Source organism: Suillus subaureus, assembly GCF_016647635.1.
Source record: "Suillus subaureus strain MN1 chromosome Unknown BJ212scaffold_40, whole genome shotgun sequence".
In the NCBI taxonomy this organism is placed as follows: Eukaryota; Fungi; Basidiomycota; class Agaricomycetes; order Boletales; family Suillaceae; genus Suillus; species Suillus subaureus.
In genome coordinates, this window is record NW_024538596.1 from 82,851 (window position 1) to 94,657 (window position 11,807).

Below are 11,807 nucleotides of genomic sequence, written 5' to 3' on the forward strand. Positions count from 1 at the left end.
CACAACGATTCGGAAGCTCGAACTGATACGTGTCTCCTCTAAAAGTTGACCCAGATATGAATGGTATAAGAGAACTACCTACAATGCAGCAAGCAGCAAGACTTTTTTTGTATATCGTTCAACGGCATGGCTGATTGTGCGCCTATCAATGCGTTGACATGGATGCTCCTACATTTAAATATAGAAATCAAGAAATTCCCATTCAAAAGTAAAGCAAGTACCTCTCACGAGAGAGGCACCGGAGATCCAGCACCGGAACCAGCATACACGCGGTCCATCTTCACATCCGGGAGTGGATGATCACTCGTCCCTTGTGTAATCGTCACGTCAGAGAGGTAACATCGTGAACACATAAGTACCCTACCAGCATGACAGTACGGGATTCCGTCCTCTTTATGTCCCCACCACATCACAGGCGACCACTCGTCTACAAGGTTGGCGAGTGTCTGGACGTGGCCGTACGCAGCCGGCTGGGGGCCACGCGGTCGGCGCAGTGCGACGAAAGTGAAGAAACAGGCAAATATAAAAAGCGCAATGCATAAGTTCCATATCTGCACGAGGGTGTGAAGATGTCGTAGCAACTTTACATAGGCAGTAACCGTACGAACCTGAGCGGTGTACATGTATACCAATAATACCAGTTTCTCGTCTTGGGAGTTGTTATGTATGTTGAATGCAAGCCCAAACATCCAGTCTGTAATTGTTGACGATGGTGTTCAATAACACCAATCAAGGCATGAATGACTCACGCAGGAAAGGCTTGGCAATGAAAAGTACAAGGACAGATCGGATGAGTGAAAATCGTCTTCACCGGGTTTGTCGCAGTTACAAGTCCTTTCATCCCAGTAGCACACCTCCATTGTCTTTCGTCTCGAATGACATTTGCGATGAGCTCCGAGCAATGCAACCCAAGTGTCAACGGTCCCTGAATAACTGCGATGTTGACAAAGAGTAAAATCCACCCCACAAAATTGGCACCCGGCATAAGATACACAATGGAATTGAACCCGTTTGGCAAGAACGACCATGTATGTGGGGTCAGCGCATCAGGGAAAGATGCTTTCTCGCTGTCAGACTTATCCCATATATACATGACAAGTCCGGCCCATCCAGCGCACGCTGCAAAGATCCCCCAAAGAGAAATGACAACTTTCCGGATGCTAGGGTGAGCATGCCACGCAGAGGCTGTGTCTCTACTGGCTTCGCTGGACCTCCATACGTGTCTGGGTCAGACACACAACGCATGCATCGGAAAGGAGCAGGGATCAATTGCGTGTGGCGGACCAGTGCGGCGGTCAAGTCGAAAGGTGAGGAGCTCCACGTCAATATTTTGACAGCCCGCATCCCTGACAATGCAATCAACACCTGGAGGAGGAGTGCGACACCCAAAATGAGGAGAGGTAGCGCTGCGATGGAAACACTCAACTCGTTGTTGAGTGGCATCGTTGGACGGCTGCGCCATACGACGAGTGAGGCCGAGCTGTAGGATACCATGAGGAGGACAGCCGAGATACCGTTAAGCAGGGCGCCGTTAGGGTTATACCATCCACGAGCTGCAGTCAGAAGGCGCAGGTTGGTGTTGAAACGAAGCCGAGACTCTGAGGCTAGTGCAGAGCGCAATGAGATGCCGTGTATGAAGCCTAGGGACTCAGTGCATAACGTGACGATTAAGTTAAGTGTCAGGGCCAATATCACCGCATGCAGGCTTAACAGAATAGGAGAATCATTGGTGATCATGTTGATGATGATTTGTCCGGAGACTCCGTAATTGGCTAAAGTGACGACGCCTGCAACGATGCACGAGCAGCTGAAGATACTTGAGCATGCCACTCCGACAAGGGCACATCTGCGACCCGTCAGACCATGGTCGTAGAAGTCGGTTCTATCATCAGTAGTGAACTTCACATCAGATATCATCAGGTCAAAGTCCTGGTGATTCGGGAGTGCGTCATACGCAAGAAGACCGGACGGATGCGAACTTTCATCTGTCAGTTTGGAAGAAGTGGTCATGGGAGGCACAGACAGAAGGCTGGCACATTATGGACAAGCAGATTAAATATATTTCGCTTATGAGCATAGCCTCTGGCACAAGTGACTCCAGTGCACTGTTGATTGACGTCGCATCGCAACGCGGAAATACTAAAAGTGCACATATTAGGATGTTGATCGTCGAAAGTCAGTCGAGCCTATCCTTATACTGTACACGTATCCGTGCAGGATGCACAGACCGGCCGTTGTCTGCCAATTAAGTCAGGCCAGTGAGAAACAAGATCAGCAATCAAAGGAGTTTGAAGGTGTGGAACATCAGAAAGTAGCAGCGATATCCTCCACAAATAGACTGCATATAAGCAAATTGCGCAAATGCAATTTTAAATATACTCACCTTGATGAGAACACGTCAAATTGGTCAATTGATGGATTCCAGGCGTTATAAATTTGTTTCTCATCAGCAAACGTCCGTAATATTAAGATTCTATGTCGAGCTTGTTTTGAACATTAGAGTGCCGTTATTCGCATACCATTGCACTGATAACCACGACCGATCGCTTGCATTCACTTGTTCTCATCAATACCTAGTCTGTACATGTGATGTTAGTAAACCCTTGCTTGGATGGTCTGCAAACACACTTGGGACGACTATTGTTGAGGACAGTGGTCGCCAATGTTATGATATACAACCCCCGTTGTCAGGGAAATAGCCATCCTCTAACTCGTCGGGGCATCACACCTAGTCAGAACTTGGTTTTGGATGCGAGATTCGATGGAGAAGCAGGCAAGAATTAAGCAGTGAGGACAGATTATGTGCTAGTTGACTCGGGTTGAGTAATACTAAGGACCCTATGAAAGCTGCGTTGAACTTTACAGTCCGTTGCATATCAAACTGCAGTACGAGTTGAGAACAGACGACACTCACCTTTGGGATCGTACTACTGACGAGTGTTGCCGTCTGAGTCTTAGTTGCAGGTCAATTGATCAAGTCGAAGTCAAGCTGTACAGGCTCGAGATATATTAGCAGCCTGAGGACCTTCGTTCATGCAAAGGGTTTCGATGAGATTGCCACGACATTTGAAATGAGCGTAGTGTCATGATGATGGATTGTTGTGATGATGATTTCTGGGCGGTGGGGTGAGTTCCGCACTACTACTTCAGTAGCGATGCAGCTATCTCTCTTCGCATATTTGTACCTTGACATGTTATGCACGGGTTGATGAGCTTAGGCCTTAGGGTGTAGGCGCCTGTGAATATAATTTTGTGATGGATAGAAGCGAGAGTCGAAATTAGAAGGTCGGTTCAAGGTTGCGCGTTGACCCTATACCCGATGTCACTCCAACATACTGGTCCGTCGACATTCTATACTGAACTAGCTGAAATTCCACTTCCTGTATCTGCTGAATTCATTGACGGCGATGTTGCACGGGTTACATATTCCATTCGCGATCACGATTGAAACATCAAACGATATCTCACCAAGACATTCGACAATCAGTGCACAACCTCTCATGATTCATCCGAAGTAAAGGCGTTCAAGACATCACCTTCTCAAAGCTCGTCAAGCGATCCTGAGAGAGGTAGCTAATAACAAACGATTCGTCGAGATCTGGGCTGGCACCCAATTAGAAGCTTCTTTGGATGTATCAAACTACCATCAAGCTTTCCTCACAGATGGTGAGCAGAACAAAAACTACGAACACCCGCTAATCGAATCCCAGATTTCCTATACTCTCTCTCCTTTTCCCCCTCTGAAACGTCCCTACTATACACTGCCGAAGCATCTCTCAACACCGATGATGATCCATACTTCAAATTTAGATACGCACCTCACTTTGGTGATACCTCTCGCGCAAAGAAACATCCTACCATCTTTCTATTCAACTGGACTAGATCCCCTGCCTTCGCAAGAGCAACTACACAAGACTTGGCCCTTGTTGTAATTCCGTGTCAGTCCACCAAAACACCAATTTTATTCGCCCAAGCCACATTTGCAACAGAAGACACAATCTTCGCAACAGGTCACGAATACACTATAGACGGCCGTCTCCTCGGCGCAAAAGGATGCTTCAACCGTCCCATGGGCATATGGCAACTCACTTCCCCCAAAGGCTCGTTCCGCTCCCCATCCGCATCAAGACTCACTCTCCCAAACAGATCTTGTCGTTCCCCTCGCGTCTTATACCACGACAACCAGCCCATCAAACTCTTCTGGTTCTCAAACCCCGTAGGTGGCCCTCACGCATCCTGCGTCTCTCTCGAATTCCGCGACCTTCTCACAGGCATTAACACTATCCTCGTAAACAGCGTATTCGAACCTACCCCCTCAAACGACTTTCCAGGCCTCTACACAGAATACAACATGCCTTCAAGCCCATTTCTACGCCGCGCAGACCGCGTATACATTGTGCTCCAGTCTATATGGCACTCACGCACAACTGTTCTCTTCATCGATACCCAATCCGGAGCGATCATAAATGCGACCACATTAGGCGACGGACCGTTGTATAGCTGGACTGTACACGCTACGGATAATAAGAGTCGGTTTATTTGCTCAAGGAGTACGCCTACTACCCCTTGGGAGGTCGTATCAGGATCTTTTGATCAAAATGATACCCTCCAATGGAAATTCCTTGACAAACCGATGATATCTTCTACAAGTACGTCCCATCCAAGTCCTGCGCGTCCCACTCACTCACTCGCTTGTTTTCAGTCAAAGAAGCCCTTGACGACTTAACACCATCCATCATACCCATCACCACCCGCGCACCAACAGAAACGCTCCTCATCCAGTCCAAGAAAGCTTCTACGAGTAATGGCCCCAAACCAGTGTGCGTCACTATCCCGCACGGAGGACCCCATGCGACATCGACTACTGCGTTTGTTCCAAGTGTTGTCGCATTAGCACTTGAAGGATGTACGTCCCTCTCTCTAACTTCCAAACTGCAATCCTCGATCACTCACTCACACCACAGACACCCTCAACCTGCCCAACTACACAGGCTCCATGGGATTCGGCCAAGTATACATCCAAAAGCTCCTCGGACACTGCGGGAGCATGGACGTCGAAGACGTCGCAGAAAGCGTTAGGGAGCTTATTAAAAGGGGCGTTTCAGAGGAAGGAAGACAGGTCGTGATGGGTGGCAGTCATGGCGGGTTTATCGCTGCTCATCGTACGTCCTCTTTCATCCAAAATGGCTTTTTCATTCACACTTGATATACACGTTTGATGACGATGACACTGACGTTCACCTTTGCGCGCATACAGTGATAGGTCAACACCCAACCCTATTCAACGCAGCATCACTCCGCAATCCCGTCATCTCAGCAGGCGAACTCGCATCGGGGACTGATATCCCTGATTGGGTTTATTCTGAATTCGGTGTTCCGTCCAACGACCCTGGCTCCTACACGTCATCCATGACCATCTTCAACTCCCTCATACCACCACCATCCACATCACCCACACCGACGCCTCTCACGTCCGCACCTTCTGAAATGGCGCTCCTGCTCCCACCAACACCCCCAACTCCACTAATGACACCCGACACATATAACACCCTCTACGCCGCATCCCCAATCGCGCATGTCGATAATGTAACAGCGCCAGTGCTGATATTGATAGGCGAGGATGATTTGAGGGTCGCTCCGGGGCAGGGGATTGGTTTTTATCATGCGATTAAGGGCAGGGCAGGTGGAGGTGCGGTGCGGACTGGGAATGCGACTGAAGATGGAACTGGAGCTGTGGATGAGACAGGGACCGAGAAGGACAAAAAGAAAGGGATAGTAGAAATGTTATCCTTCCCCGGAGAATCGCATGCGATCGATGGAGTTGAAGCTGCTAGGGTTTCGTTTGAGGCTACGAGGGATTGGTTCAAGGCGTTTGCAGAGGGCCGTTAGTTCGTGTGGTGGTGTATACATACGGGAAATCATGTAGGCTGGGATATACCCTTGACGTCGACCGTTGAAATTTGAACATGGTGTAAATTCGACAGATCGATTCGTTCTTCTTGTGTCAACTAGGTGTTCGGAATATCAATGGATGTATGGCTCAATCAAGCATTGCACTGTATCATGGTGTCGTTCTATTTGGACATCCTGTTAGCTACCTTGATCTCACGCATAAAGATTTGAATTGATATCATTGTGCATGGAATCATGGGAGCTAACAACCTGCCAGTATAACGCTCCCCACCTCGAGCACCGGGAGAACTGGCTGCATAGAGGACACCACAAAAAAACCAAATAAGAAAAAATCTAGAGATCAACGATTCGAAGTACTCATCTCTGGCCGTGAATCCAGAATCCTGGTACTCACCCTCAGAATCGACCCGGACCCTATCAAACTCCCCTGATCTCATCGACAAATAAGTTGTATGTTCTATCAACGAGATCATGAAAGCTACCAGTGCCAACTTCAAGCTCGACCTCCACGCAGAGGACCTTGAAGCGGTGAGACTTGGACTCGCTGCGAAAAATAGAAATGCTAGTAGAGGTTCACATATTAGTAGGGCTATAGCTTTGATTACATAATGTCACGCTTTTCAGAATCAGTTGGAGGCGTTGCGGCCATCCCTCGAAGAGTTCACCGGTTCACTGATGATGGTTGTGTCCGCCATCATCGTGAGAGAATATGAAGAACGCCCATGACACACTGCGAGCACGCAGTCGACTCAAGAGGTGTGCGAAAGGGAAATCCCGTACAAAGAGCCCAAAATTAGTCATCATGTAAACCTTAAATATACAGCCACATGAACTTACCAGACGCGTGATCTGAGTTACCAGATAGCGGCGTCAAAAGTTAATGAAATCGTTTGCTGAATACTGAGAAGGGGGTGGTTTATACTACTTTAGAACATATCTAGATAGTCGGATCAATGAAAAAAGTGTGTTGAAGGGCGCTGCTCACTAAATGCAGTATTTTGGATGTCATGAGTGATATCATGTGACCAAAATCAATGAATATATGCGCGTCGTTCGTGTCTTGATATGTGTTATTGACGTGTCTCATAATCTCATTCATGGATTCACAACATTGGCATACTTTTAATTCATTATTCCGTCCATTTCAATGTCTCCGCCATCAACTTCTTCTGATCCGTTGATCGATAACTTCACGCAGCTTCTCATTTGTTTCACACTCAGTCTGAACTTGACACTTTGAAATTGTTTTCATGTAGTCTGTTACCTGCTTGACTCGCTATGGACCTACGTACTTCTTATGCTTTGCATGTCCTCGTTTCTATTTCACGCTGCTGGTTCCGTATGTTCTACAATCAATGTCATTGAATTTTGCGTCTTAGAAGTATTCGAAGTTACATTAGTAAGCTACTATATATGGTTAAATTAAGGTGACCGTAACGTTGTCACGGTAGGAGGGGGTATGTGTCAACTTACGCCAGCTCGATGTCCAGAATTGCACTTTCCCACACCTCTTGAGTCGACTAGTACGAACTTGGCATTTCAAATCCAAAACCTAGGTGAGGACAAACACAAGGGAGTTATCCACTCGAAAACGTGAGGTGCTGCGCATCCTGCACCGGGACTATTCACATGAGATTTTCGTAATCATACTAGGTCCCATTTGAAAGTGCGGTGCTTCTGGAGTACTTAACCTGTGCCCATGGCATGGGGTGCTGTGACTATCAGCAAGCCCGACTGTTGCAATGGCGTTTATCACTGTTGCATGCACTCTTATTGTCTTGGCCAGCATCTGGATCATGAAACAACAATATCAGGCCACAAGGCGACTGTCATTACCGCCTGGACCGCCTGGACGCTGGCTTTTAGGAAATACAATGCCAAAGTCATAGTGAGTCTTTATCAAGGGACATCAATATGATCTCTAATCCCTCACGCAGTGCACCGTTTCAATTCGCGAGGTGGACAGAACAATACGGACCCGTGTTCTCGCTCAAACAAGGCCATAGGATTTTTGTCATTATAGGACGTCATCAGGTAAGTATCAAGCAGACCATTGTCTAGCCAGGCACGAAGTGGGTCTCGTCATAGGCTGCGGTGGATATCATGGAAAAAGAGGGAGCAAACCTCGCAGACCGCCCACGTTCTATTGCAGTTCAAGAGACATTATCTGGCGGGATGAGAATACTCCTTGAGCGCAGTGGTGAGAAATTGCGCCGGGTGCGCAGGTATACACTTTGTCTACCAGGTGCAATCAGTGGTACTGAATGTAACACAGGGTCTTGCATGCAGGCTTGCAACCCAGCGCTGCAGAGACATACGAGCCCATTCAGACGAGGAATTCGAAGAACCTGGTTCTGGATATTTTAAATGATCCAAAGAACCACCAAAGTCATGCTATGCGGTACGAACACTAGCTATTGCTCACGCAGTACAGGTTATAACGCGTGCATTTTAGTTATGCCGCTTCTGTGGTCATGTCTTTTACCTATGGAAAAACTACTCCGACTTCATACACAGACCCTGAAGTTGTTGCCGTCAACAAATCTCTTGCGCGTTTTGGTCGAGCCGTGAGGCCGGGAGCATACCTTGTGGATACATATCCAATCCTGCGTTTCGTCCCAGGGTACCTGAGCGAGCTGAAGGCATGGCACCAAGATGAACTTGCTCTCTTTAATGGGCAGTTGAATGCGGTGCAAAGACAGATGGTTCGTGATTTTGTTGTTCTGATAGACGTCTTCGTTCACCACTGTGAAGTGTGAGGGAACTGCAAAGCCATCATTTACGAAGTTCATTTTGGAGCATCAGAAACAGTACCAGCTCAAAGACAAGGAACTAGGATACATCGCAGGAGGAATGTTTGAGGCTGGTTCTGATACGGTAAGCTCTTACATTGCATCACGTCTTAACTTGACGATTGTTGTAGACTGCATCTGCAATCACAATTATGATGATGGCTGCTACCATTCACACGGACGCACAAGCTCGCGTGCAAGAGGAACTTGATAACGTCGTGGGGCATAAGCGACGTAGGTTACGCCTTTCTTTGTTCATCTACTGGCTGAGATAGCTCCTGATTAGTGCCGAAATTTGATGATCAGGAAATGCTGCCACAGGTTACTGCATTCATGCTCGAGACTCTGAGGTGGAGACCTGTCAGCTTTGGAGGTAGGTCTCATTTGAGACGTGATGACGCGATCGTGAACGACGGTGTTGCACTACAGGCTTCGCGCATCGCGCGACCAAGGACATAATTTGGAATAACTACCTCATTCCTGCGGGTGCGACTGTTATTGGCAACCATTGGTCAGTAGGCAATCATTTTCGTTGTCTCACCTTTATCTCTGACACTGGTCTTTCAGGGCTATTGCAAACGATCCTGAGGTCTTCCCAGAACCGCACAAGTTCAATCCTCAGCGTTGGATTGACAATGCGGGTCGTGTGCGCGATGATCTCCGGTTTTTCACTTTTGGGTTTGGCCGCCGGTGAGTGGCATCGCTCATTTCTTGACCCGTTCTCATGACTTGCTTGAAAACGTCAGAGTATGTCCTGGTCAACATGTCGCAAATCGGTCTATCTTCATCAACACGGCTCTTATTCTTTGGGCTTTCCACCTGTCCGAAAATCCTGCAGCAAAGATTGACACACTTGCCTTCTCGGATACTCCGAGTATACATGCTGCTCCGTTTCAGATATGTTTGGAGACGAGAATCGATGAGAATCTGATCAGGGAACTGTGCGCATCCGGGGAGTGAAGGGGGTCTATCTGCGAACTTGCAAATTCAGTGATGCTTATAAGTATGTAAATAGTACTGGTTGATACATATGCTAAGCGCTTGTTTACAGCGCACACCTTTGTACCTGGGAATCTGTGATCTTGTGGGAGTCTGTAGCGCGCCAGCTTCCAACTTGTTCTGTACTATACGCCCAATACACGTGCTGCGGTATCATTGCACACGGCTATGAAGACGTTGCGCAATAAGATTCCCTTGGAACAGCAGACCGTGTTCATTCATATCGGTGCCTAGCTTCGTGAGACTTGTTCGCCATATTTGAGGTGCATTTGCGGTAAGTAATATCATACCCTATCAGCATACTGCATGCTTACACCGCATCTCGATCGCTCTGAATCGTTGGACCAGGGGTCCCAAGGCAGTGGTCTAGAAACGATGGCTCTCGGAGGTCTCTATAACTTGAGATTTCGTACCTTTGCACTCGTTTCTTCATTTCACTGTACAACGGGAGAGACTGATCAGATGCCCGACTGGATATTACCCTTTCTCGGAGAATCGCATGCAATCGATGGAGTTGAAGTTGCTAGGGTTTTGTTCGAAGCTACGAGGGATTGGTTCAAGGCGTTTGCAGAGGGCTGTTAGTTCATGCGGTGGTGTATACATACGGGAAATCATGTAGGTTGGGATATACCCTTGACGTCGACCGTTGAAATTTGAACATGGTGTAAATTCGAAAGATCTTCTCGTGTCAACTAGGTGTTCGGAATATCAATGGATGTATGGCTCGATCAAGCATTGCGCTGCATCATGGTGTCGTTCTATCTGGACATCCTGTTAGCTACCTTGATCTCATGCATAAAGATTTAAATTGATATCATTGTGCATGGAATCATGGGAGCTAACAACCTGCCGGTGTAACACTCCCCACCTCGAGCACCGGGAGAACTGGCTACATAGAGGACACCACAAAAAAAACCAATTAGAAAAAATCTAGAGATCAACGATTCGAAGTACTCATCTCTGACCACGAATCCAGAACCCTGGAACCCACACCCTCAGAACTGACCCGGACCCTATCAACGAGATCATGGTAGCTGCCAGTGCCAACTTCAAGCTCCACCTCCACGTGGAGGACCTTGAAGCGGGGAGACTCGGACTCGCCGTGGAAAATGAGAAAGCTGGCAGAGGTTTACCAGCCTCCTCACTGTCCGCGCAGCTACCAGTACTAGTACATATCCTACAATCAGATATCAGCGAGCTCTGCGTGATATGGATAAAAGATTTACCAGCGAGGGTGCAGAACTGGCGCTTGGTGCGATAGACACTGAGTGCTAGGTAAATGATGGGTGAACTTTCGCAATGGCGTCGAGGTACGCGCAATGCCAAGTTGGCATGATATCCACTGGGATCGGATCGAACGGAATGTACATTGTGTGCATCTTATCCTTAGTATCGACCTATATGAGGTATATGAACTCATACATGCTACGAGTAAACATTCATACCTCGGCGTCTTGATCCAGAGCCCGGCAGACGTGAGGGGCGTCTCAAATTCCGCAACGATCAGCACAGTAAGAGTTTTTCGTCGACGTGAAGTACTTACTACTAATGGGTGCAGATCATCCGTTAGGAGATGGTAGACTACTTAGTCGTCATCGCCGAACGGAATCTCCAACACTGGTAGTGTGATGGGCTTCGGAACGGGTGCTTCCAAGGTGACAGTGATGCATCACGAGCTGCTCATCGATGGCACAGGTGACTGCCAAGTCATAGGCGACATCAATCCGACAGGATGTGTGTTGCTCAGAGCGAAGTCGGGTGAGAGAAGGAGGAGGAATGGCCGGTTAGTGTCTCGAGGGACTCACCTTAAGTAGTTTGCATGGTTTAAGGGACGATCCAATCATAGTAGATCTTATTGTTGAATATAACTGGAAAGAGTCGTCGTATTTGGGACTCGGAATGTTGTTGATGGTCAGGAAGCTGACTGCTGTGACTATGGAGTTGTCATGTTTAGAAGTTCGAAGTATACAACGATGGAATCACTCACGTATAGGACATCGATTTCTCCGAGGATTCATGACCAGCTGATTCAGGATTCTCTGACGGTTTGGGAGACGGTTTTTTTCAGTTATTGAAATGTCATTTCAAGGTTCAAATCACTCA

General features: G+C 47.7%; 3 protein-coding genes across 3 annotated transcripts; 2 read left to right on the plus strand and 1 right to left on the minus strand.

Annotated features, from left to right (window-relative positions):
• Window positions 1–224: 224 nt before the first annotated feature.
• On the minus strand, window positions 225–2,010 carry BJ212DRAFT_1485256 (uncharacterized protein; the record flags this gene model as incomplete). The annotated part of the gene is made up of 6 exons (XM_041340949.1): window positions 225–310; window positions 365–551; window positions 609–694; window positions 750–759; window positions 830–1,059; window positions 1,119–2,010. The coding sequence occupies 6 exons, from the start codon at window positions 2,008–2,010 to the stop codon at window positions 225–227; spliced, it is 1,491 nt and encodes a 496-aa protein (XP_041188364.1).
• A 1,309-nt stretch (window positions 2,011–3,319) lies between these two features.
• BJ212DRAFT_1580125 (Alpha/Beta hydrolase protein) lies at window positions 3,320–5,889 on the plus strand (the record flags this gene model as incomplete). Its single annotated transcript, XM_041342272.1, has 7 exons — window positions 3,320–3,418; window positions 3,473–3,569; window positions 3,619–3,666; window positions 3,711–4,649; window positions 4,703–4,906; window positions 4,965–5,162; window positions 5,258–5,889. 7 exons carry the CDS (start codon window positions 3,320–3,322, stop codon window positions 5,887–5,889), a joined length of 2,217 nt encoding a protein of 738 aa, XP_041188365.1.
• A 1,820-nt stretch (window positions 5,890–7,709) lies between these two features.
• On the plus strand, window positions 7,710–9,665 carry BJ212DRAFT_1281344 (cytochrome P450; the record flags this gene model as incomplete). Its single annotated transcript, XM_041331612.1, has 11 exons — window positions 7,710–7,801; window positions 7,851–7,947; window positions 8,002–8,138; window positions 8,189–8,314; window positions 8,369–8,618; window positions 8,668–8,790; window positions 8,837–8,939; window positions 8,992–9,078; window positions 9,135–9,216; window positions 9,273–9,395; window positions 9,452–9,665. 11 exons carry the CDS (start codon window positions 7,710–7,712, stop codon window positions 9,663–9,665), a joined length of 1,434 nt encoding a protein of 477 aa, XP_041188366.1.
• Window positions 9,666–11,807: the final 2,142 nt, after the last annotated feature.